Below are 27,568 nucleotides of genomic sequence, written 5' to 3' on the forward strand. Positions count from 1 at the left end.
AAAATTCCCATGTCATCTTTTGGGTTTTTTTGGTTTAAGAGATGGATGCTGAGACACCGGTTCTCATGTCATTAAACTGGGCTTTTGGTCAGGCCAAAAGTGACCTTTGATTTTTAAATGCAATCCTTCAGGAACACAATATCAAAAATTGAGCGGGCTGTGCCCTTCCAGAGACAGATTTGGTAACACACTGAACCTCAGCTTATAAAATAGCTGCAAGTGGTGCCACATGCTGCTGGTTCTGACATGACACTGTGTCTTTGCAAGGCAGCATGATGAAGCACCCTAAAATTAGCCTTCTTACTATTTCGTAAAGAGCAGGCAGAAAGGTAGCAGCCTGCACTGAGGAGAACAAAGAGGCACAGGGGAGGACCAGAACCGAGGCTCACACACAGCCTGGTCACAACACTTCATGGTGAGCACTCCTGGCTTCTTTGCAAATTTCCATGTGGGATTGTTTAGGGTAATGTCTTATCCCAAGCACAGGCTGACCTGATTATGAAGAAAGGTGCTGGTGTAAACAGAGGTGGGGAGGAGGGACCTGTTTTCTCAGGGGGGTTGGGATTCAGCAGAAGGGAAAACTAACTGTGAACATTACATGGATGATCTCTTTTAGGAGTGTGGTGGGAGCTGGCATTAAATGCACAAAATGAAGTTTGTTGTTACTGGAATATAACTGGGAGTGTAAGAAAAAAATGGGCTGATATGAAAATCAGAAACAGCATGATGAAGTCCCCTTCTGTTGAGCCAGACCGATTTTGTCCTGATACTCCGTTCTATCTCTACCCCACTTACTGCATGTTAAAGTCCTTTGCTTTACAAGGAGTAAGATTTGAGAGCAAAAAAAAAATCCACCTTTCAGGCAGCAGATAGGAAGATAGGGGTGTGGATGTGCCAGTGTTTGGGAACAGAAACAGCAGAGGACAAGATCCCAGCCCAGAGTAACGCTTGCCGATGGGGAGAGCAAAGGAACGGTGAGGAAACCTTTGAATATCAGAGGGCACAAGCAGCATGCCATGACAGGGCTGTGAGTGCTGACTGCTGGGAGGGAAGGGGGCACAGCACAGTCTCTGGGAAGCAGAGGAGCCCCCCAGCAGCTGGCTGGGACAGCCTGTGGCCCCGTGCCTCAACAAATGTCAGTACATGCTGTTTTCTCTATTCCTGTGGTAGCACTCTGCAAAGAATAGCTGGGAAGAAAATAACACTGGGGCATAAACTGTGCCTGGTACATTCAAACTCCATACAGCTGTTTCTGCTATTAGTTAGCACTCAGAAATATGGGACTATTTTGCAACACAGGTATTTTTGTACAGTCAACATGATTGGACAGTACTCTGCAGCTTTTATAATTTAATTCAGGACAATATTTATGATTTCACATGTATTACCAAAACCCAGAGAGGCATGATTCTATAAGATCTCTTTAGTGAAGCAAGGACTGAAATGTGTCAAAGTGGGAGTGAATCTATGACATTTGTATCAACTACAGTACGGGATTTCTCTGTTCATAAAGGGCATTAAATATTCACAGTTGTCAAAGAGTCTTGGACAGATTGAAAATTAAATATCTCTTGCAGATGTTTTTAAGGAGTTCTTCACAGAAATTGTATGTGAGCAATCAGAGCTTGGAGTCCTTGAAGGACTGTAACTCTTTAGTTTCCTATAATGTAAGTATCAACCTTAGCATTAGAATAAAAAAAAAATTTTGGAGATAGAAGGTGAGCTGTGTGAGCCGAGCAATCAGATCCTCATAACTGTCTGAAAAACGGAGTCACTGCTGCTCCCTACACACAATTCCAATGTAGAGAAACCCAGTGACTCCTCCTGTTGCCAGAGGTCTCCTAAGTCAATATTTACTTTATTTAGGAAGGAAAAATTGCCACAAATTAGTAATCTTTTGTTTCTGTTTACTGACACTGGAGTGGTGCAAAGTGCTGCCAATTTTATTGTCGATTTTTTAGTATGAGTGATTTGGATGCTCCTATTTCACTGCAGAAAACTTTGGGTCACTGTTTTTGGGATAATGTTTCTTTGTTTATTTGGTCTACCAGCACAGAACAAACTGCTTCCATTTAGAACTTCAAGCTTGAAAGGGGAAGCCAAAGCAACTGTATATCTTTTGGAAGCAGAAACAGTAGAGCAGCCACTTGTGCCAAGCCTCCATTGCATTTAGCTGTGCCTTTTTCTTGGACAGGGAAGGAGGTAGCAGTGATTCATCACCTGTGTCTGCCTGATGAAGGCTTTCTTGTCATTCATGTCAGCAAGTCACCAGCACACCACTAAGTATGATCACTGGTCCCAGTCAGAAATTATCATTTCAGGGACACTGGATATTCCCCATTTTACACGTACATACTTTCATAGAAAATAGTACAGAGATCTTTTCAGCTCCTGATCAAGGTTCTAGAGCAACAAACTAATTCCTAGAATGCACAGAATGAATTTGAGAGGAGTTCTAGAGCTCAGGACCCTGGAGATGTGAGATTGTTCCTGAGACTCTCAGGAAAAGACAGAACATTTCAAGAGTATCCAGCTGACACAGCAGCTTCTCTTCACCCCATGGCCCAGTGGAGACATCCAAAATCAGATTACAGGAGAGCCAGCTTGAAACACCAATCTCCTCAGAAAACAGTTACACATCATATTTTAGCCAATAGACTTGTGAAAAAATGTTGTGTCCAAATGTGATAAAACTTCTGCAAATACAAACAATTCAATACAAACACTATTAGGTGCTTCTAGCTTGTAGCAAACTCAGCCAGGCAAACTGGCTTTTTAACAGACAGTACAAATTAAATTCTTTTGATTATAACTTCTTTTTTTTTTAATAAAATGAAGGAACAGAATGCTTATTTGTCTCTTGAACAAGTGGTTGCTTTGTAGCAAGCAGCAATAGGATTAAAAATCACTTTTCTGAGAGGCAAATGATGTGCTCTTTATCATTTTTCCTGACCTCTTGTTCAAGTTTGAGTTTCTAAATAGTTCATCACCATTTTAAACCTGTTTGTGTTGTCTTCTGTGTTTATAATAACCACAAGCATTAAAATAGTCTGTTCATAACTATAATAGTCCTGCAGAATTATAATAGGCAAGAACCTAGAAATGTTCCATTTATAGCCATTACAAACACTTGTAATTTCCAGTGTGTGGTATCAGCAATGACCTCTCAAGAATCCAGTGTTTGGGATTAAAGTGTCTGGACATTTTCAAATCAAATTTATGAACACTGCTATCTTTTGGCAAAAGATAATAGTCTAGGATAGTTAATAACAACACATATAGTTTTAAAATTTTCATTTTTGAAACTTCTCACACCAGTAGTTTTACTGCTAATTTTGACTGGATACAGAACTATTTTCCCAAGTAACAACAAAACAGATACTGTTACAATAATGATTTCTGATGTTTTCCTAAAAACCCACAGGAAGTTAAAAGAAATTCCATTTGACAAGTGGAATTAAATGGATTTTAAAATATAACTTACTTTGAAGTGAAATTTAAAAGCTCAAGGATTATCAAATAAATTTATGTTTATAGCTGTATTTCAAGAAACTTAAATTTTTGGAAAAGATTCAAATAGCATTCTTGACTCTGCTACAACTCCTTTGGACATATATTGATCAACATAAAGAGAATAAAACTAGAGACTAATAATATATTCCTCATCAAATATTTTCTGATGTAAACCTTTGGCTTCCTCAAATCTCCTGAATCTTAGGATCTAGACCAGAGAGATCTTCACATCTCTGCAAAAGATCCAAAGGTTTTCTCTGGTGCCTCAGAAATAGACACCAGGTATTTCAGGATCAGGAAGCATTCAGTATGAGTTCTTTTCCCCTCCAGCCCCATTTACCCTTCCCTATTCCCTCCAACACCGTAAATCCTATTCAGCAGCAAAATGCACAACAAATCCACCCCACACAGGAGGAATAGCTTTCATACCCACAGGTTATAAACACTGGGATTGAGACCCTGAACTCTGTGCCTTCAAAATGTGTATTGTCATTTTGAAAAAATGGTGGGTAAAGATTTAGGTGACTGCCTCCAGTCATTTGAACATAAACTCTTGGCCAATATGAAGGTAAACACCTCAAATGGGAATATACAAGTAGATCCACACAGGCAAGTCCTTAGATTTTCAACAAAAATGTAATAAAATTTAAAGTTTATCTTTGTAACTCTTTAGTGAAAATATAGTCTTGGTCTTCATATGCTTTGACTTTCCAAGCTAGCAAATATTTCTTCATAAAATAGATGTTTCTTGATTTACCATGTTGTCCTGATTTAACATTAATAAATTTAGCATTACATCTAAAATTTAGTTCAAATGTTGGATTTCCACAGCCCCACATCACCAATTGAGCATGGCAAAAAGGTTTTGTTGCACTTTAAAAGGCGTTTGCTAATCAGATTAAATGAAAAGCACTTACCATATTTGCATTTTCTTTCTAAGTATCACAGTTTGAAGTCTTCCAATATTATTCCTTTTCTAAAGCAAAAGAAAAAAGTGAGAAATTTAAAAAAGGATTTCCAAAGGCACCCTAGCCAGAAAGAGAATTCCTTTCTATAACTGGTGGCATAGCACAAGTCATTAATATATATCACTGATGTACCAGTTGATCTAAACTTGGCTTGTTATATGCATGGTTTATCAGATCACAATGTATTTTAAATCCTGTGATAGATCTTTTGACTCCTTCTGTTGAGTAAATAATGCTTTGACTGGTATGAAATTAGATGGTTCTGGAGACTGTCAACTGAATAAGCAGAACCACTGGCCTGGGAAAGTATTCAGTGATATTTCTGATTGCAAGGTGACTTATTTGAAATAAATTAGAGGTCTTACTTAAGGTCATAAAAGAATAGGCACAGCCTCCTTTCTTTTGCTTATCCTCACTCATTCTCTGTGTTACATACTTGTGAAAAAGTCACCTTTGGCACAGCCAACCCTCTCCTTGGCTAGCTGGAATGGCCAGGACCTCACACTGTTGTTGCTCTGAGGGAATTTTCTGGGTCATGATCATGTAAGAGAGCTTACCTTACCTGACTGCCATTTGTTCTTGGGCTAAACAGAATGATTCTGATACTGATGGTGTTTCATAAGCCGGTACTAAGGATTTCCTTTCATTCTCCTCTCTGTCGCTTCTGAAAGTTTGCATGTGTTTTGACACGAAAGAGCTTTTTTAAAAATTCAATCTATCAAATCTGTCAGTAGAGTTGTATCCCTAAACCCCCCCTGGTGTTCTGAAGCTTCATCAGCATCTATAGATAACATTTTGCGGTGCCTCGTCGCACACATTTTTACACTTTACGTTATTATGCGGGTCAGTTTCGACGTTTAAAGTGGGAAGGTGACTCAGTGGCCCGAGGGAAGCGTTCCAGACAGATGAGGCAGCGCAGGGGACAGAGCCAGAGTCACCGGGAGGGGCCGGGAACCGATCCCCAGCGAGCGCGGAAAGGTGACACTGGAGGGCTGCGCTGGAAAACTGCAGCTCCAGCCATCTGACGGGAGTCACTTTGGGGATCGGACCCTAGCTGTGCCTGCATATCAGAGTGACCCTATTTTGATTCGAAGGAGCATATTTCAAAGCCCCGGGAGCATTCCCGCTGTCAGCGCGGTGAGAGCGGCGGCGGCTGCGCAGGGAGCGCTCAGCGCGCCCCGGCTCCAGCCCCGATTCCGCAGCACCACGGGCCATTGCCGGCTCCTGTGCTGGCACAGGGACTGCCACGCTTTCCTGCTGCCCCCCTGTGTCCGTGAGAGCTTCCCTGCAGCTCTGCCTAGAACCCGGCTCTGTCCCCTTCCCTCATCCCGCTGCGCCGCTGCCACGCACCGCACACCGGCTCTGCTGTCCGTGGAGTTTGCTTCTGTCACATTTTAGCAAACCGGTGTCACACCCTGCTCTTCTGCCACCTAAGCCACACATTTCTGTGCTACCAAGCTCTTACCTCCAGCCACCTCACTGAACAATCATGTTGCTGCTCTCCAGACTCTTTATCTGAGCCCTACCTAGCTGAGGTGATCCCATGAGTGTGGGTTCAGAGATGAGCTGGCTGTCGTGATAAACACTGAAACTCTCATCTGAATGAGATGGAAAGCAAGAGGTCTTTGCCTCTTTGCCTGGAAAGCAAGAGGTCTCAAGAAATGATTTCTAAAATGTAGACTGTCCGTGAATGCTCTCTCCTTATTTTTCATCTACCAACAATTTTTAAGACATTCTAAATAGGGGTGTATCTTGGGAAGTACAATTTTGACAACTGAGTTATTGAAGGTTTTGTCCTGTTAAACATCTGATAGAGATGGTATTCTGTACAGTTTTGCTTGTCTAGAACAGGTTCAAAACACGAGCCATTCTCGTTCTGGGTTTGGGCTCTCCAAAATCCTAAGGGTCCTGATCTACAGTGCCACACACTGAGCAGCCTCAGCCTCCTGCCACCTGCCTGGCCCTCTGGGGTTAATTTGCTGTGGGCCTCAGGGCCTCTAACACAGACCAAACAACACTGGAAAGACACTACCCCTAAGGAGAAAAAAGATACTGAAGATACCTGTATTTTATATAGAGGGTTCTTAGTTCAGACAGAAGTCAAGATTCTTTGAAGATTATTTTCTTCACTGCCATGCAACTCGCATTAATCAGGCTTCCACAAATAATTGCCACGCTTTGTTTTGTTCTTTTATGTTAAAACCACTCACAAATAGACTCTCAGTAGTCTCTGTTCTTTCAGGGTTTGGGAATTTCTTTGCAAGGAGCCTGAGTTAAATTCTGCTCTCTTTTCTAGATGTATGAAGCCTTTTAAGTGATAAGAATAGAGAGTGAACTGTAAATCTCTGTTTGACAAATGTGTAATTGGAAATAGAGACTGTGGTTACAAAATATGCCTCCCTGGATTGACTCTTAATCCACTTTTAAAAATACAATTCACAACATGTTGTTGTGTTAATCTCAACCCCGAGTCAAAAGCATTCATGCTCCTGTCTCTGCACAACAGTAAGTGGTTAACAAAGCCAGACACTGCAGATGTCATATCTACTTAATATCAACTTAATATCAACCACAGAAATAGCTACCAGGAGAAAAAAATACTAACTTTTCTAAAAGTAACACAAGAAGAAGTCCAAATAATCAAAATATAAATCTATAATATGGCTGTCACTGTAGCAATATTGCTGTATTTCATTTTCCTTTAGATGTAGTTAAGCAGATACTGCCACCCTTTGTACCAGCCATTCTGATGTCTTCAGTTGGTATTAATTATGGCTATGAATATCCTTATTGTATGTTTTGGAGGTGTATGTTCTAAAGAAGGGGAAAACAAATCTGAATGGATGGACCTGTGTTTGGCTTAGTGCCCTCTCTCACACTGAATCCCAGGGAAATCCCCAGCCCACCGGTGTATCAGCTCAGGGAGGCGTTCAAAAAACAAGAGAAGGAAAGACATGTAAGACAAGAAATAAAGGGATGAAGTAAAAGAAGATATGGAAGGAGAGGGGTCATAGAAGGAAGGCAAATCTCACATATCACAAAGTGCCCCAAATTAGATGAAGACACCAGAACTGGTGTTATCAGATCCCTTCCCTGGTCTCGTTGGTCTAATCATGCCTTGTAACAGGGACAGTGAAATCCTAGAGTGTCCAAATGGATCCCACAGTCTCTGCTGATGCTGGGAGCAGTAGCCCTGATTGCAAATCTCACACTTCAGTCAAGCTGGTTCTTTGGCACCAGTGTCAAATCAAGCTTCCTCCTGCTTCACCTGCCCAAAGAAAGTCATGAATGATAGAGCACATACCCAGTAATCAAACCCAGCTTCTGGGTTATTAGTTTTAATCATTGCTTTCTGATCTTGTGTTTCTCTCAATTACCAGACACAGACTCCAAGACATCAAATTGTACAGATAAGAGTCCTCGTTAGTTTTATCTCAATTTCTAAATTGTTTTTAAAACCAAGCTAAGAGGTTGCACCCAACTTTTGCTTTTTGGGCAAGAGCCAGACTCTGTGTGTTGGTATTTGCTGTGTGCCTGAGGGTGCTGACCACGGGAGGAAGGCTGCTGTGAGCCCAACTCTGCCCCCAGACATGGTGCAGTGCCACTGCCAGGAGATCCTGCTCAGCCACATGAGCCTTTCCAGGAAGAGCCTTTCCCCTATTTGAACCATAAGGGGAAACTATCCACTTTAAAATCTGAATGCTAGCAGCTTGTAAAATGTTGGTTAAATTGCCAACATTAAAACAAAAGTAATTTTCCTTAGAAAAGGAAGAATGTAGGAGAAGCAAAGGAAATATTAACTGTACAGGAATAGTGAATGCCTGTGAACACTTTTTGCTAACTCTTTAGTATCACAGGCATTTTTGAAAGGCTGATATTTATAACATTTTACAATGGCTAATAGCAGACAAGAAAAAATATCATAATCTAAAATAAGGACATGGCGTTCTCCATGTTTTTAGACAGGGAATCTGCCTTAAAGAACCTGATGCTCTTACAACTGAGTAGAAGCTTTTTACAAGAAAAGGGATTTTACAAATCACCTTTTACAATTGCCACCCATAACATCAATTACTTAATGTTCTGGAGATTATCTTCCTTTATAACATTTTTCAGCTGTACCTTGTCTACTGCAACAAAGCAAACTACTGGTATATTTTAACCTTCTGAATAATTTTGAAAAGCAAATAGATGGGACATTGGGGTATGAGAGATTGTGGTTCTGTGTGGATGACTGGAAGATTGCTTTCATTACTGTAGTTATAACTTTCTGGAAAAGTCTGACTCCTCTCCTATTGATGACAGTGACAGAACAAACTCTGATTTCATTGGAAACAGCATCAGGCCCCATAAATCACAAGTACATTTCATCTAAATAATGAATGAGACTGAAAAATTCTCTGGTAACACTTGGGCAATCCTCAGAGAAAGTGAGGATTGAAGCTGCCCTGTTCAATGATAGTCTGGTTTGGGCTGGGTGCAAAAGAAATAGGCACTCAAGGAATGTTTTAACATCATTATTTGTACTTTCTACAGAAAAGAGGTACCATTTCTATCATCCTTCTAATATGTCTCCACTTCTAAAATTAGAATCCAAATTAGGATTACACAATACCTGGCAGACTCATGGTAAGAGATGTGCTGCATAGTGATATGAACAGAAAATACCCAACTCATCTTACACAAGGTTTGTAAATCACTTGAAATAGCTTTTCCAGGAACATCCAGAAATTTGCTGGTAACACTTTTCTTACCAGAGGAACAATGGCCTCACGATAATTTATTAAAGTCTATAAAAGAGAAATAGGGCTTGCCACTGCTGTTCTAATTACCCAGCCTCTAATTGTGGTTATTAAAGCAGCAACAGTCTTTGGTGCTTCAAGAAAAGCCATGGCTGCTCTTGCCCAAAGCTGCACTGCCCCTGGAACAACTTCTTCCAGCAAATTTTCCATTTATGATAAATCCATATGTTGACAAATACAGTTGGATGATCCTACTGAGGAATGACAGCCAACCAGCCATGTACAAACTTCCATTTTAAACTCACTTCTTGTGAGTCTTCTTTGAGCTTGTGAAGGTAGTTTGGGCTTTGACAGCCAAGATCTGGAGAGAAAGAGTGCTCATGTCATTTATTCTAGGACACTATGCCTCATTCTTCTGCCAGCCAGCAAAGACAAAGGGACATAAAGCTGGAGGTCATCATACTTTGAAGTGCCTTTTTTTAGTGCTCAGTAGGCAAAAACCTGATTTCATTTTTTTTTCTATAAATGCAGACAGAGGAGGCACAGTATTTTCATGGCCTTCAGACTGTTACTTACAAACTAGTGAATCTGAAATTCTCTGGCGTTGCTCTATCAAAGTGCCAGCTCTGCAAGACCTGGCACATTGTGTAGGCTCCAACTTTTTGTGGTTCCTGGAATTTTTGGCCTTGTACCATCTGCTATTACAATGGTCTGTCTGCCACAGTAAAGGCTCATAACTTTTTGTGGTTTCTCAATGCTGTACTTTCTACATAACCCTGAGCTTATTTACTGCTCAGATTTTTCAATGATTTTGCAATTCTAGCATCTTAAACTCTGTCTTGAAGTGAAAAGTTTTTGCTTTTTTTTTTTCATCAGCTTGAATAATTTTGCTTATCATGCACAAACAGCATTTCACCAACAGCAAGACTCCATGGTAAATAATTGCATCTCAGCAGAACTCCCCCTAGATTAACAATTATTGCCAGACATATCAGACTTCATTTTCAGGCTGCAGACTTTGTAGCCTAAACATCTACAGGCACTGTCCATGGGGTGCAGTATCAACAGGCAGTTCCTGCAGCACTGTATGGCTCACATTACTGTTCCAGATCCTATAAAGAATATCTTAGATCTCTAGTCCAAATGTAAAGTTACATCATACACCACCCTCACCTGTGCACAGAAGGCGGCCTGGGTTCACTACACAACCTTTCCCTATTTCCACCACAAACTCATGCTCCAAGGTATTCTGACAATGGAATTTGTGCTGGTTTTTGCTGGGGTAGAGTTAAGGTTTTTTCCACAGCAGCTGTGCTCTGGATTTGTGCTGGAAGCAGTGTTGGTAGCACAGGGATGTTTTGGGCATGGGAATGAAATAGGAATAGGCAGATCCATCAGGCCAATGAATGGGTCTGAGGTTGGTCTCAGTGGAAAAATTTGGAGGTTTTTGACCATGGGAAGATCTACTCAAGAGCTGCTCTACTCTGACACCTGACTGGGTGCACCAAGCAGAGTGGAAAAGGTGCTCTAGCACAGGAGCTGGTGGGCTCATTGACAGAGCTGTCAACCAGCTTGGAAGAGGCAAAGGGACATAACCAGGCTCAGCAGTGCTGAGGGATGGGATGCTGTGCCAAAACTGGAGGAAATGAGCTCATACAGATCCCTCAATCTGCTCCACAAGGTGTTGGCTACAAAGTACCACACCTAAAATGTTTCTACACTAATGCACACGGTACCAGGAGCTAACAGGAGCCAGCTCCAGGCTTTGGCCCGCTCCCAGAGCTTGACATCATTGTATGAGTGAAACCTGGTGTGATGAGTCTGGTGCCTGGAATTCCCTGTTGGATGGTTATGGGCTCTTCAGGTGGGAGAGGCAGGGCAGCAGAGGCACTGAATGGAATAGAAGGGTTGGAATGCACAGAGCTCACAGCTGGCAAGGGCACAGCTGAGAGCCCCTGGATAAAATCAAGAGGCAAACAAGTAACACAGATGTCTCCTACAGACCTCCTGGGCAGGAATATGACAAGGATAAACTCTTCTTTGAGCACCTCAGAGACACTTCCAAATCAACTGCCTGTGTCCTTACGGGGGACTTCTACTCGCCAGAAATTAACTGGTACAACCTGAGCCAGAAAATTCCTAAAAAATCCCGCATGACAACTTTATGGAACAGGTCCTGAGGGAGCTGACTTGGAAAGATCCCCTCATTGACCTGCTGCTTGTCAACAGAGAGGATCTTGTGAGCAAAGTGGGGATTGGGGCTGTCTTGGCCACAGTGACCACGAAGTGATTGAGTTTAAAATCTCTGTTGACAGGAGGAAAAGTGCCAGCAGAACTCCAACCCTAGGCATGAGGAGAGCAGACTTCAGGCTGTTCAGGGAGTTAGTAAGCAAGGTCCCCTGGGAATATATTTTTGCAGGTGCTGGGGTCACTTTTTAAACATCACCTCCAAAGTGCACAGGAGCAGCAGCTCCCAAATGCTGCAAGCTGGGTTGGTGAGGCAGAAGGCCAGCTTGGCTGAACAGGAATCATCTCTCAGAAATAAGGCAAAAAAGGAAAGTGTATGCCCAGAGGAAGCAAGGGCAAGAGACATGGGAAGAATACAGATATGTTGCTTGCAACTGTAGGGATAAAATTCATGAGGCCAAAGCTCAGCTAGAGTTGAAGCTGACAGAACTCTAAGGGACAATAAAAAGGAGTTTTTTCAAACACAATAATGGCAGGAGGCAGTGCAGAAATAACACCAGCCATTCCAGGATGAGGATGGTCACCTCACAGTCAGGGACAAGGACAAGGCAGAGCTGTTTAACGCATTCATTGCCTCTGTCTTCACCACGGATGATGGACCAAGGGGGTCTCAGTGCCTTGAGCTGGAGGACCATGACTGAGACCATGATCAATTCCCAGCTGACCCTGAAACTGTGCAGGACCTGCTGCTCCAGTTGGATCCCTACAAATCCATGGGACCTGATGGGCCCCATCCAGGAATCCACAAAGAACTGGTGATGTCATCTCAAAGCCTCTCCCTATGATTTATAAGCTGTCTTGGGAATCCCAGGTAACTGGAAGGGGGCAAATGCTGTCCCAGTTTTCAAGAAGGGCAAGAAAGAGGACCCTGGAAATGAAACCTGTCAGTGTCACTTCAGTGCCTGGCAGTGTTATGGAGAAGATATTCTGGGAGGCACTGAAAACACCTGAAAGAATGCAGTCATTGGTCACAGCCAGCAGAGCTTCATGAGAGACAAGTCCTGCTCATCAAATCTGATTTCCTTTTAGGACAAGGTAGCCCACCAAGTTGATCAAGGGAAGCCTGTTGAGGTAGTCTTTCTGGATTTCAATAAATGTGAAATTTTGCTACTGTCTCTTCCAGATCCTTCTGGACAAAAGGTCCATCCCACAAACACATTATGGGATGGGTGAACAACTAGCTCATGGGTCTGGTGCAAAGGGTGACGGTGAATGGGGCAGACATCAGACTGGTGGCCTGTCACTAGTGGGGTTCCACAGGGCTCCATCCTCAGCCCTGTGTTCTTCAACATCTTCAGAAATTACTTGGACACAAGACTGGAAGGGATACTGAGCAAGTTTACAGGTGATACAAAGCTGGGAGAGGCTGCTGACTCTGTTGAAGGCAGGGAGACCTTGCAGAGAGACCTGGACAGATCAGAGGACTGGGCAATCATCAACCATATGAAGTTCAACAGGGGAAAGTGCAGGATTCTGCACCTGGCACAGGGCAACCATCTTTCCTCTGTGGTGACCAGTGACAGGAGCTGGGTGAATAGCCTGAAGCTGTGCCAGGGGAGGTCTGGGTAGGATTTTAGAAAAAGGTTCATTACCCAGAGGTGGCTGGGCACTGAAACAGGATCCCCAGAGAAGTGGTCAGAGCCCCAAGCCTGACAGACCTCAAGGAGGGTTTGGGCAATGCTATCAGGCACATGACTCTTGAGGATGGTCCTGAGCAGGATCAGGAGTTGGACTTGATGATCTTTATGGATCCCTTCCAACCCAGCTTACTCTGTGATTCTATGTGAAATCCTTGCTTTTATTTGCCTGTGTGCACAACTTTTGTTTCATTTATTAAACTGCCTTTATCTGAGTCCATAAATTCCCTCACTTTAATTCTTCCAATTCCCTCCCCTCCTGCCAGGGGTTGGGGGTGAGCAGCTGTGTGGGCCTTTGTTACCCAGCCAGGGTTAAACCATGACAATGCTTTACAAAAAGAAAGGGAAATAACAAAAAAGTATCTGCAATGCATGAGGAAGTTTTACATGAAAGAATTGCCTTTCCCTCTGACTTTCCATACTGTTACAACTCAGAAAATAACTTTCTGAAGGACCACATTCCACAGATGAATTCCTTTTGTAGCACAGGTGCTCACTTGATAATGTTTTGAGAGAAGGTCAAGAAGCCAGCTCTTACATCATTAGCTATGAAAAGGCTTATATATCAAATCCCCATCATAAAAGCATAATATTTTAGTCATCTTTTAAAATCAGAATTGTGAAAAGCATTTTTAATAAAATACCAACAATTGAGCAGCGTGATGAATTGTTGAAAATTACAGGCCACTTTTTGTTGCTCGTGCGTAGGAAGAGTAGAAATGAAAATCTCATCTCTGTGTTGCACAGATGTGGTAGGTTTTGGCCAAGTCAAGGTTTTAGTCAAGGTTTTAAGCAATGAAATTCTATATAGTAACAGGGTTTCTCTGTGTACTGGTCCAAATGTGTTGAAGTTTTCCCACTTTTGTTTCTTTCTTAGTTTTATTTAGAGCTTAGTTTCGATCGCCTCTTTTACTTGCTTTCCCTCCAACAGCTCATTTCTGTGCATTCAATAACAGATGTAGAAGTTCCAGCCTTTTGAGGATCTGTAGTTACAGGTCATCCTGAAGGATTTCTGCACTGTTCACTGCGTGTATTAAACTGAACACTCCATAGAAGTCAGGAATATTTTACTATTTAAATAACACATTTGCTAAGTTTGCCTTTGGAGTTGCAAAACTTTTATGTTGTCACCAGCTGACGGGTTTCCCTGCGCCTGAAACCTTCGAGTTCTGATGGAAACTTAACGAAAGCGCCACAACGAGCAATTCGAAAAGGCTGAAGAGTAAAGCAGCTGCCAAGAGCGATCCAATGCCGCTGCAGAGGCTCTTGGATGAATCAGCAAAACCCACAGATGCATCTATAGGGGCCGTGGCATGAGCGAGGAGAAGGCGCGCGGTGCCCAAGGTGCTGTGGGAGCAGCGGATTCCCTGTCCAATGAGGTGGAATGCTCCGCGGGCACATGGTTCACGCTGCTCAAAATAACTTGGGACCTGCACGCTGACAAATGCTGCTGCTCCCGTGGTGACAGGTTGTCCAGCTCCTCACAGCCATCCTCACAATAACCAAGGTTAACTTCCCTCACTGGATGGACTCCTAGCTCTTTCTGTTCCTGAGGACTCGAAGAATCCCCTCGCTTCCTTAACTTTAACCTCCCACTCCTGGATAACTCTCAGCGCTACTCACTGCCACGTTGGGCAGAAACATCTGGAGGAATTGAAAAAGGTAATCCCTCAATTTCAGATCGGTGTACATTTTGATTTTGCAGAGTGTAGCGGAAGGGTTTGATAAGCATGTATATTTGAATGCTAATTATAGCTGGTAAGGCATATCCAGAGAACAAATACGTTTTGAAACCGACTTAGATTATGCTGAGGTATGTGCATTGCAGGGAAAGAGAAACTGTGTTCTGCAGCATTATAAAGGACCTGAATAGCACTGGTGGGGTTCTCGAAATCCCTCGGAGCCAGTCTGACTCCTCTGAAGAGTCAACAAGATTCTAATGACCTGAAAAGTTCCTTGCCGGGACTCTTTCCTCTTCCTGCTCATCTTCCCTTTGTGAAATAACGGAGGAGTGAAATATATACATTCTAGTATTCAGCCTTAAACCAAGATGCCATCATTTGGAAGTCCTTCTTAAGCAAAATCAAGCCTAATTTAATGTGACCCCCATAGTTAAATGCTTTCTATTTATTTAATTATTTATTCTGTCATGTAAAATGACCCCCGTGGCTATATTTAGTGCAGGGAGATCTGCTCTCTGGATTAATGTACACAACAGCTGCAGAAACAGTCCTGCTAGAAGGGCATAGCTCTCACCCTTGAGCTCACTATCTCCTTTGCTCTCTTTCTCTCTCTCTCAGAAAAGTATTTGACTGTCAGTAGCAAATGTTTGGCCCAATATATTGCAACATTAAGCAGTAATCAGAAGCCCATGTTAAGTTACCAAATAATACATCAACAATTGACGAGAGAACAGAGTAGCTCCTGAGCATATGTAAACTGAACATTATAGAAATCATGCTAAAGACACTGACTACTTCATCAGCAGTCTTGTTTCAGTCGTAAGGTTTACATTTGTGAAGATGCTCTAGAGTTTAAGAGTGAAAACAAAATCAGCAGGTGCTAATGGAACAATTTTATAAACTTCAGCTCTGCTCTTCTCCCTCTCCTACACCTCCTGAAGGTTCCTACGGTCAGGATATTTCTTTGGTTTTGTCTGTCTTGTTTTTTTTACTGTCAAACAGAAACAGCTAACTAAATTAAACAGCAATAGTGTGGTAGTTTCTGTAGCTGAGCAAAATAATATTTACATATCAGAGAATATTTATAGTCAATTCAGGAGATAGCTCTTGTACATGGGAGAGTAGCAAGCACAAAGGGGAACTGTGTGATCTTTGCTGGGTTTTATTCCTGTGCATTCTTTAGAGATTTTACAGCAGGTCTTGCTGTGGTACTGAAGGAATCTTTTTCTATCCACAGCTGATAACAATCAGTAGTCTAGGCATATTTGCACATAAACACAACATTAAGATAATTTGTCAAAAATGTACACAGTACCATAAAGGTAACTGGGCAATGCAACCTCAATTGTAACCTAAACCACAGGGTGAGGGGGGAAAGAAAAAAAAAATCAGTTTTCTGCTTAAAACTTAACTGGATTAGTGCTCATTTTCATAAACAGGAATGGGCAAATCATTCCTGTAGAATATAAACCTCATTTAAACATTGCAGTTTGAAAATATGATTAAAATATGAAGGCTTTTATGTTACAATGTTCTAAGGGAAGACTGTTGAAAAAACATAAAAAAGAACAGTGGACAGAAAGAAATACAGTGAGACTGTGAGAAAAGAAAGGCACAACTGAAGAACCTGAGAAGAAAAACACAATCCAGACTTCTCTTGTGTCTAATTTAACACTCAAGTTCCCTTTTCCACCAGTAACACTGAGAGCTAAGCTGGAGTTTCAGTCCCAAGCTGAAATCCTCAGCCACGTGCACGTGTGGATTTCTGCACTGCTCCCACACTCTGCCAGCAGGACATGGCTCACTTTGGGTCATTTGGCTCACAATCCATGAAAATGAATTTGCAGTCTAGCAGAGTGGTGTGTGTGTGTGTTTGAACCAGGAAAAATGAATATTGTTACCTGCTAGTCATATTTTCCATGAGGCCTTCCATATGTACATTCAGCATCAAATTGTGGATCTTTGCTGCAACTCTTTTGGCCTTTCCTATAAACATTCTCATATGGGCAATCCTTGAAGGAAAGAGGAATATACACATTACTTGAATCAATAAAAACTTGTCCTACATTGAGAGCACTTGAAGTTCTCTCAGAACTTGGCCTGGCTGCACAGGGCATTGGAAGAGGAGGATGGAGAACCATCCCAGGCAGGCCTCAAAGACAACCATCACCTGTCTTCCTTCTGAACTTTTAATTTAAAAATCAGCTGAAAATCAGCTCTCGTTTCAATGAGATGTTGTTTCTTCAAGATATTGTTTGCCTTGCAGTTCAAGGAGATCCCCTGAGAAGGAAAAAGGAGCTTGGGACATGGGATAAAGGGTCTCAGTTCTCATTTTGAGAACTACTAAGGGACTATATTAATTGTGAAATAAGGAAGATCTTCTGTGATCAGAGAGAAAAATTCAAGGTCTTGTCATTATATGAGAGTACAAAGGAAATGTTGAAAAAGTTAGAGAGCTCTCAATGTGCTTTTCCCTTGAAGCAGAGTTGAGCATTTCCTCCTGCTTAGGGTGTCTAATACTGTAACAGTGAGGTCATGGGCCAGGGCATGCCTCCAAGTGCACACAGGGCTCCTGCAGTGTCTGCTGCAGAATAACTTGGAGAGAGCATTTATCCCATCCCATTTCTGAGGGATTTTGTTTCCATGAGAAGTTGTTACACTCCTGAGCCTGGAGATTCTCCATTCTCCATATTTAATTACATTCTTGAAAGTGGGACTTTAGTTATCTAAATAACTAAATGGAATGGAAATCAAAGCCCCTGAAGTGTCTAAAACAGAAAAGCAAAGCTCTCTCTTGCACACAGCTTTCTAAACACCTTTTGAAAATATCTCACACGCACACCCCCAAACACACAACCTCAGTCCTCTCCCCCAGCCCAACCTTTCCTGTGTCTGCAGCCTCAGCCTGTCTTGCAGCAGCCACAGCTTGTCAACAGGCACTACCAGAAAGGGTGACAATGGCAACTGCTAAGTGAGAATTCCTGCAAGCACAGAGAATGTGCCTGTGATCCTCCAACGTCTGCAAGGCACAGCACTTGAGCCAGCTCTTACCTTGTTTTTCACAGCTGCAATCACACAGCTGCAACACCCCCATAAACGTTGAGCTCTCTATGGGGAAATGCAATTTATGTGCAATTAAATTAATCCTGAAGTAGATAGAGCCTCTAATATTTGCTAAATTTTCCACACTGAGTGCTGCTGTGTCAAGGGCACAAAGGGGCCTCTCTGCAGAGCAGAAGCAGAAGCAGCAGTTTGTGTGCTTGCTGCTCTGCTGTCTCACACAAAATTTCTCCTTTTAACTTTTGAAAGCCAAAGAAGATGTTCCAATGCTTTTTGTGTTAAATCTGCTGATTAATAACCTGTTTATTCTGATCTACATAAGGAGAGTTTGAAAAATTATCTTTAGGGCATCAAGCGTCAGAAGCTGTTCTCACCAAAAAAATGGAGATGTATCAGATATATCTGGGATTCCCTTAGGCTTGCTGAGATTTCACTAGTGCTATTTCTGTAGGAAAAACCCAGATTCTTTCAGTGGTGACTCAGGAATGAGTCTAAGAAAACTCAAACAAGAAAAAATGAGTGGTTGGTGTCACACCATGCAAGAGCCCTGTGGTACACATTTCCTCCCTTCCATGTGAGGATTTTCAGGTCAAGCCACTGCCAAAACAAACTGTGGAAACTTATTCTACCTTTGTGAATATTTAATCCTAAAGATCCCTTGGCTAATAAGAGAACATTGCCATAAGCAGAGGCTCCTGGAAACTCAAAGCTTGTTCAATTAGTTGCCTAATGGAAACTGAATTAGCAGAGTGAAGAAATTCATGGAATCAGTTTTGTTCATGGCATCCCCTGGTGCCTTTCAGGATAGCAGGAGCCCAAGGTCACTGCAGTTGGTGTGCCAGGAAAGCCAAAGATGCTCTTGTGCTGTGGTTTGGTGCTGGAGCTAATGAGCCAGTCAAGAGCAGGGAACTGCAGGCTGCTGGGGGCAGTCACCCCATTTCCCCCTAAACAAGAGCACTTTAGAGACATTACTTGGAACCAGCAATGCAATTCCTGCCCTTGACACAGGTTCATTATGGCACTTTTCCAGTCAGCAAAATCATTGGTGCTCTCACTGCCACCACAGATTGCTGCCTACTGTGGTTTGGCTGGTTTGTCCTTCTTCCTGCCTGCTCAACACAGTTATCTGCACTAATCTGCTCAGCAGAGACATCTGCAATTACAATACAGTTAGCACAGTTCTTTGAAAAAACAAAACCACAACAAGGTGGACATCTCTCAAGGCATAAGCAAAGCAGAATTAATCACCATAATGGGATTGCCCAGTCGCCTCACAGCAACGCTTGCTGAAACTTAACATTTTCCATGACATTAAAAATATAAAATAATTCCAAATATTTTAAAACTTCAGTAGACAAGCACTGCCTCAAAGTGCTACATTTGACTAGAACCCGACGACTTCATTACTAAAAATAGAATAAAAAGTCATCTTCTACACAAGCTGAAAATAGAGAAGAGTTAGATATAAAATTCTGACTCTAAAGAAAAGTGATGGCCCTCTAAGCATTATGAATTTGGCATCAGATTCATTCTCACTAATATCTTGCTTCCCAACTCTAGAAGGAGAACTCTGCTCCCTTCTACCTCTTCTGCTCCAATGGGCAGAAGGAAGGAAGTTGTTGCAGGTCCTTTGCTGGGGAACTGTTTGTTTTCCTCCCTTTGCTATCAGACAGTGGCATCCTCACTGAGTTTTTTCAAGCTAGAACTACAAAATTATTTTCCCTAAACACATCTTTGAGAGTAGCTCCTTATGTTGCAGTAATACTCCTTAAGCAAATTAGCAGAAATTATTTCTTTCATGTTTCAATGCTTTTGATTCATTAAAAGATGAACAGAAGACATGCAAGAACAAAGTGTCAAATATACCCAGAATGAGGTCTCAAATAACCATACTGAGCACACAGTTGCTTTACTATGGTTTTCTGCAGAAAAGCCACACTGTGATTAACAACCTCTGTTGAAACAGACACAGCACTATGAAATAGCACTGATGTCTGTGCAACAGAGGCAAATGAAACCCTGAATACTCTCAGTCAGACAATTTTCAGATACTCTTTAGAAAAAACCATCTCCAAGTTCATTTGACTTCAGGTTTTGATCACACTATTCCTTCCCTACTTAGAGCATCCAGCGTCCTCTAAAGATCTGCATCATCTTTTTTCAGCTCTGGTGACCTTTACAGACACTGAGATGAAGATGTGGCATTCTGAAATGCTGCAGAAAGAGTGGCCAAGAAATGCAGCAAGCTAAATTTTGCCACCTTGTAAAATGCACACTTCTCCAGCCGTGTCAAACACAGCCTCCCACTGGGTCCTGTAAAGCTCCAAAGAGCTGGATGCCCTAATTCAGCCAGAGCCACACTTGGAGAGGTTCTGGGCTGCAGTTCATTCATGGCACAGGTCTGTCCTGCAGGCTGTGAACTCCCTATGTTAGAATGTATTTAAACCTTGGGAGCTGAAACTGTAGCTTTAGCAGTGACCTTTACAGCACACAGTCTGTGATCAGCACATAAACAAGCAAAGAGAGCCCCTGAAACACGTTCAGCTGCACTAAGGTGGCACAGCTGCCCAAGAAGTGAAAGCTGAGCAAGCAAAAGCAGTTTCCACTGAGCAGGAACTTTAAGACTCATGGAGAACTCTTTGTACTCTTAAGAGGTTAAATTATAAACTCTGTCCAGCCATGAAACAGCTCATGATATTATCTCATGTGGGCTTCCCAAATCAATGTTCTCTATGTGCCACAGCTCCACTGAAACACTGCACCAGATAATGAAATGCCAAGTGTTCAATGGGTACCACAGAGCTGGCCCAGTGCAGGGACTCCATGGTGTGTTTAAAAGCCTGTAATTTATGTGGCATTTTATTTCTTGTTCATTGTACAAGCACAAACTTAGCAATAATTTGATTGGGTGCCTCTGTAGTCTTAGTGATTTTCTTTGTTTAATATTACGAAAATAAAGCAAAATCGATAAATAGAAAATGCCCAATACTTACATAAGGAAGAGGATTTCAGTACAAAGAAACCTGCCTCAAGCAGAGGGATTAAGGTCTCAAAATGCCCACCAGATTATGACAGCTGTATGCTCATTCATTGAAGAAGAATAGGAACAGTTTAAATTGAAACCTTCCTTTTTGTAAATAAGGAATAAGGGCTGGCACTCACATTCCAGGAAGAAATACTGCAGCAGTATGAGACATTACCACTTCATTTGTTCTGAAGCATCCTTTTTCCAGGGACAACTGTCCCACTGGAAAAGCTCAAAGCCTTTCACAGCAGAAATGCCTTTTTAACTTTTCCTTCCCTGCTAACTTCAGCTGTCACACAAGGCTGTGAATGGAGATGGCCAATGCTGGGGCATGGATGCTCTCTTCTCTTGATGAACCTTCTGCAGGGTGACAAAGCAGACAGCTGGGGGTAGGAACACCTGAAACCCCTGCAGCATGATTTACCACACCATGAATTAAGCAGGAGGGAGATAATGAGCACTGCACAGTCTGAGACAGACCCAGGGAACACTCATGCACTTGTTTCAGTAGCTGTGAGGAATCAGCTCTCTGAGAGGGGTAAAGAGCACTCATTTGTCTTCCTCTTTAGGGCACCAGGAGAAGAGGGTGTGATCAGGGGGTCTGAATCCCTCTGCACTCATCATGGCTCTCATGTAAACAAAAGGGAGAACCCCACACAGTTACCCTTGCTCAAAAAGGGATATTTAGCTTTGCAGGTTAAGTGTGGCCTTCCTGATGCTCTCATCTCATGTGGTACAGTTTTTCATGACCTAAGAACATGATTCTGAAAGCCCTGTAGTACAAATTATGTTTGCATCAAATAATGACACAGTTCTCTATTTACTTTCAATAAATAATGTCATAGTTCTCCACTTACTTTAAATAGCTTATTAGAAATAATGCTGGATTTAAGAAGCTGTGGAACATTTAGCACCATTATAGCTTCCTATAATGCATGAGAAGTTGTCATTATAGAATATTTTAGTTCTTTTTCCTTCCTCCTCACATCCCTCTTATGATTCTGAGGGTTCATTTACTTAGTACTTCAGTGCTTTTCAAGCTAAATTTATTTCACTTTAAAGTCCTGTTATTCTCAACAACTTTCAGTCCCTGAAATATCCAACACTTAATCGAATCTGGTGAGATTGTTTCTTAGCTAAGAAACACACGTCAGCAATGATGAAAATTTGACATTGAAACTCAGTTAATAGCTCTGTAGTTGAAGTTTTGCCTTGAACAGAGTAGAAAACACCACACTCTCAGTTACTTTCTGTGAGGCACTGACAGTAGAAAGTGATGAAAGATGAACTTTGGTGGGTAAAGGCAGCAGTGTCTGGCAGGATGTGCAGAAGCAGGCCTTTAACACAAGGCCATCCTTATGCTTCAAGTACTACAAGTACTTCCAAGTATTCAGCACACAGATGCACTTTGAAAATGTTGTGTTCTGCTTTTCAGAAGCCTGTCATTGTGTCCAATCAAAATAATTGCTATTGATAAGGCATGGTTCTGTTTGTGCTTTTTGTTGGCAGCATGCAAGACGACAGTTTAGAAACCTCAACTTCAATATCTCAGCTTCTGAGAGAGAGTTATTTAGCAGAAACTAAACACCAAGGGAAGAGTGAAAGAAGCAGATCAGAGCCAGTTTCTCATAATTTCCACTATGGCAACGCTTCTGGTGATTCAGATGAGGTAGCTGCCCAAGATGACCTCCCAGATCTGTCTGCCTTTTTGAGCCAAGAAGAGCTTGATGAAAGTGTAAACCTGGCAAGACAAGCTATTGATCAGAACCCGCTGGAAATGAAACAGGATGAGCTTCAGGCACATTCACAGCGCCCCCCAGAGCAGCTGAACAACGCGGGAAAACACAGACAAATGGCCCAGTCCACAGCTCTGAAAACAGCAGACAACGGCCTGCACTCCAACTTTTGTCAGGAACATGTCAGAAATACAAAGGGGTCCAAAGGGAGCTCTCAAGATCTCAAGAAACACCACCTCCCTTCTGAATCAGAATCCAAAAAGGAATTCCTAAACAAGGCAGCAGATTTCATTGAGGAGCTCTCGTCACTTTTCAAAGCTCACAACTCCGAAAGAATACGACCCCGAACGTGCAAAAACTACAAGAGCAAAATTGATTCCAAGAACAAGTCTGCTCAAAAAGGTAGCTCCAACCTGTCTCTCACATCAGAAAACAGAGAAAGGCTTTCCATTCCAACACCTCAAGACTTGGAAAACAAAGTAGAGAAAACTTTTGGGCAAACAGATGATCAACAGGCAGCAAACCTGGAATCTATCGGTCAATTAACAAGTGCAGAGCTGAAAACAGAGTCAGAATCTGCATCTGTATATTCTGATGAGCCCCTTGGACAGCCACCACGCTTTACTCAAAAACTGAAGAGCAGGGAAGTTCCTGAAGGATCCAAAGTGCAATTGGACTGCATTGTGGTAGGAATCCCAGCACCTGAAGTCAGGTAAACATATTCTGCACTTGTCATTTTGTATTTCTGTAATGGTAGGTGTGTGCAAGTGGGAAATACCTTGTTTGGGAAGAATATTATTTCTACTATGTTTCAGTCCAAACTCACTGCTCTGATTAACAGTTTTGAGGCATTCCCTTGGTGGAGCCATTACAAATGTTGCATTGTGCTCAGCCCATAAACTCAGAGGTGTCTGACTAAAAGAGAAAACAGTGCCAGAAATTAAGGGGTTTTTAAACAGAAAACAAACAGGAAATATCATCATCCCCTAGATATTAGCAGCACTCTCTGCTTATAAAGCAAGATTCTGAACATTTCTTTTGCTTATTTCTCCAGGCACTTGCCTTGATAAATCATTTTGATAATAAAAATGTCAGTAGGATCCCTGGAAGTCAGAAATTATTCTTCCCCCTTTTATCATTCATAGCTTATAATGCAAAGACAACAAGTGAAATCATCTTGTCTTATGGACCTGTACACAAACTCAGTCTGGCTCTCTTCATACTCAGAACAGGTGAACACTGAATTGCTTGTTCCCAGACTGTGCTCCAACACACCATGTTCAGTTCAGGTGTTTCTCCAGAAGGCCACAACACTGTCCTTATACCAGCAGTCATGTTTGTGCTGTTGACACACATAAAAGTGACAAGGTGCTCATGTCATCCAAGTTGAGGTGTTTAACAACCACCAGAATTAGAAGCTGACACTGTGAAGTCACTGAAGGCTCACAAGGGCAGATTGGAGAACCCAGGAGTGATGGCTCATCCTACAGATATCCAGGGCTGAGCAGAATGCCTGCACACCCAACTCAGGAACCACTTGATTCCACAGAAATGGATGATGGATACCTTTGCAACTTGGGTCTATTTGTGCCCCGACAAAACTGAAGCTTTTTAGCTGAAATTTCTATTTCAACACTTGATTTTGTTAATTTTGGTTAATTAAATAAGCTAATTATGTGAATGCCATTCAGTACAGGAGCTACTACACCTCTGTAGAATAAGCATCCATCAGATATAGGAAATTAGGGACAGGGAGAAAGAAGTCCCCTAGGGAAGTTAGTCCCCAGCAGTTACAGCTCAAGAAAAAGATCAGGCTCTGCTTTCAGTTTCTCAATTTTAACTAAAAAACCAAAAGAGAAGTCACAAGGTGGGGGGGAGCTCTGGACTCTCTCCCTTGTGTTTGTGTGTGTATGTATGTGGTATATTAAGGAGAAAGCTGGGAATGTTAGCTCCTTGAAGAGTTTCCTGATCATAATGATTTATTAACAAAACTTTGTCATGCTCATCCAAGATTCTTTCACCTCCACTGCTGTGCAGAAGTAACACTAAGAGAGGGTGCAAAAATTGTCACTTGACTGGGTGATAAATATTCACATGCTTCCATGTATGGTGGCCTTGATAGTCACTGCTACAGCACAAGAAAACCAGAATGTACTTTGGGGTTGTGTACCATTAATCATGGGGACCAGAAGAGTGCAGTGTTTTTCCCCTAAAAATAGGGCTTCTCTTTGATCTGCTGTGCAGAGCTTCTGAAAGAGTGAAGGAGGCATCTTGTTGGCCATAGCTGTGAGCAGAACTGTGCCCAGAATTGCCAAATGTCTTGCTTGGAGGGTAAGAGTTTTCCAAGGTTTTTGGTGAGTGAGTTCAGTGTCTGTGGAGCTGGGCAAGGACACAAGGATTCTAATAGACAGGTAAAAGAAATAAAAAAATCAGCAGTCCCAGGAAAGGACCAGCTGGCAAGGTAGCAACTGATGAAAGAAAGCTTAGTGACCTTTGACTTGAAATGGACTTCTTAACCACAGAAAGGGATCCCAAGTGCCTTAAAATGCATCTATTAGACACAGTTACAAAGTGGAAGTCATACTGTGGGAACCCAGAGCACTGTGAAACAAGAACAGGACTCAGCAAGCTCTGCAATGCAGTTAATCAGTCAACACCAGGAGCAGTCTGATGGTTAGACTGATGCAATGGGGATTACAAGAGAGAAATTAGAGACAGGATATTTAGAAAGAAGCTGATCGCAGGGATAGAAAGGACTGGAAAATATGAAGGGCAGATACCACGTTTGAAAGCAAGATAGTACTAAACCAAATTGATGTAAAAGATGTAAATGACATTTGTGATGGATCAGGGTCAAAATACCATTTTGGTTATTTATCAAATTCCCAAACCATGGCAATGATAAAGCATTACAGGTGTGGTACATAACTATCCCAGCACAAGGGCTCACTGAGGGAAAGAAAACTGGATGGTGGAGCAGGGCAAGAAATGGGGAACTGATCTGAAACACCAGGACACGGAAAGCTAAGTCCTCTTGGCTGAATTCAGCAAGACCTGCCCAAATGTTTTTAAAGGTAACTCAGCCTTAATGGAACAAGCCCACAATTTAGAGGAAGCTCATTTGGCCAACCTATCTAGAAATTTGTGTGAGAAGTGACTCATTTTTCAGTGCCATCAGCTGAAGACTGATACCACAGGATGTGTGCCTCCAGCTAGCTCAAACCTCAGCTGGCAATTAGAGAGCACTGCTGCAATTCCTGCTGATTGCTTTGCTCTGGCTGCACTGTGGGTCAGAAACAAGCCTTTGAGAGAAATGCAGGGTGCATTTCCAAAGTGTTTGATGACCTCCTTCTCATGCTCCCTTCTACAGCTCTATGAGTAATGGTAGGTGTGACATTTACTCCCCTCTGTGAGGAGAGCCCTCCTTTCTCCCTCAAGTTCAGAGGTGTCTGCATTTTTCCAAACTGTTTGGCACATCACTCTCAGGTTAATTTTACTGATGAATCACATTGCATGGTTTGGCATACACAGCTATGCTGGAAGTGTCATGAGGATTTAATGTTCTAAAAACAGGCTGTATGTCAGAAGGTTTCCATGAAAACATTCTTTAACATAGGTACACAAAGCCTAAAAACTGCATTTTATGCTGCTTTGTTTGAGGAGACCAGACCTGCAACTAATCCCAGGTTTTAGAAAAGTGTGAAACCCTGCAAGATTAATTAAGATTTTTCTTCCTGGCTGCCAAATGAAAGCATCTCTCTGTTCTAGCCAAACTTCTCTTACATTCAGCTCCAGTGGAGTCAATGGATTAAGATCTAGGATGAATTTGGCACAGGGGATGACAGTGCCTGTGCTGAATGTGAACCTCCCTTGCATGAGGAAGCTCTCTCTGCAATCCAAGGCAGGAATGAAATGTCAGTGGCAGAGCACTGCTGCTTCAGCCACGGCACATACCTCAGGGGCAGAGCTGCCTGGAGCTGACATTTCATTGCTACCACGTTTTCATGGCAAGTACAAAACCAAATGTGAACAAGGAATGAGTACATACACCACACCAAAGTTTTCCATGAAGCCTAACTTCACAGGAGACCATTGTTTTTGATTTATAAGCATTACAGCCAGACAACATTCACACAACATGCTCCTTTTTCCAACTTATTCTCAAAATATTTGAACATTATGCTGAAAAGAGTCACTACAGAACACACTGCATGGAGAACTAAACATAGGTTTGAAGCAGGAGTTTATTCCTGAAGTTTTAAATTACTGATGCTGCAAATCTGGGACTAACCAAAGGAAAAAAAATGCAAAAAAACCCCAATTAACTCAGTCCTGCTTCATTGTTTGAGTCTATAATACTTGTATAGTAATAAAAGAAGTGTAAAAATTAGCTTGTGTTTTAAAATTTGCTTATAGGAAAATTATATTGTGCCTCACAAAAGTATAATACAGACTTAACTCTGCACAAACACAACAGGTTAATTGGAAAAGCTGGTCAGTAACACTGTGAGTTCAACCTTAATGGCAATTATATCACAGCATTTTCTGTAATGGGTTTTGCCCAATGTGCCACTTCAGTAAGGAAACATTTAAATGGACACAAAAATATAATATCACTGTATCACTGTACTCTGCAAGTTATTTTAATGTTCTGAAAAGATGCTGCTGGAAATGAAACCAAATTCTAGAGCATGGGTATTCTCCTGAATGCTCATTGACATTTGCCAAGTCTCACACACTCAAACAAGGCTACAATATAAGGAAGAGGCATGGGGTAGGAATATAAAAAGACATGAGTAAGTGCCATGACTCATGTCCCAAAGTACACAGTTGCCTACATGAATTACACACCTAAAAGGCAACTTGTACATTCATATACCAAGTTTGTGCCTGTAGTCACACAACTGCATGAACTTTCTCTCCTGATAATGTGACCATTTTCAGTGATCACCAACTGC

General features: G+C 42.0%; 1 protein-coding gene across 5 annotated transcripts in view; it reads left to right on the top strand.

Annotated features, from left to right (window-relative positions):
- Positions 1-328: 328 nt before the first annotated feature.
- Positions 329-27,568, top strand: part of MYPN (myopalladin) — a 69,373-nt gene continuing 42,133 nt past the window's right edge. For 3 of the 5 annotated variants that reach the window (XM_084210281.1, XM_084210284.1, XM_084210285.1), the window contains exons 1-3: positions 353-415; positions 14,064-14,769; positions 22,384-23,322. In XM_084210281.1, the coding sequence (XP_084066407.1) occupies positions 22,385-23,322 (938 nt within the window). In that variant the 5' untranslated portion in view covers positions 353-415; positions 14,064-14,769; position 22,384. Of the gene's footprint in view, positions 416-14,038; positions 14,770-22,383; positions 23,323-27,568 lie in introns of all 5 variants that reach the window. The other 2 variants (XM_084210282.1, XM_084210283.1) reach the window with 2 other exon arrangements.

This window comes from Fringilla coelebs (genome assembly GCF_963513975.1).
Source record: "Fringilla coelebs genome assembly, chromosome: 8".
In the NCBI taxonomy this organism is placed as follows: domain Eukaryota; kingdom Metazoa; phylum Chordata; class Aves; order Passeriformes; family Fringillidae; genus Fringilla; species Fringilla coelebs.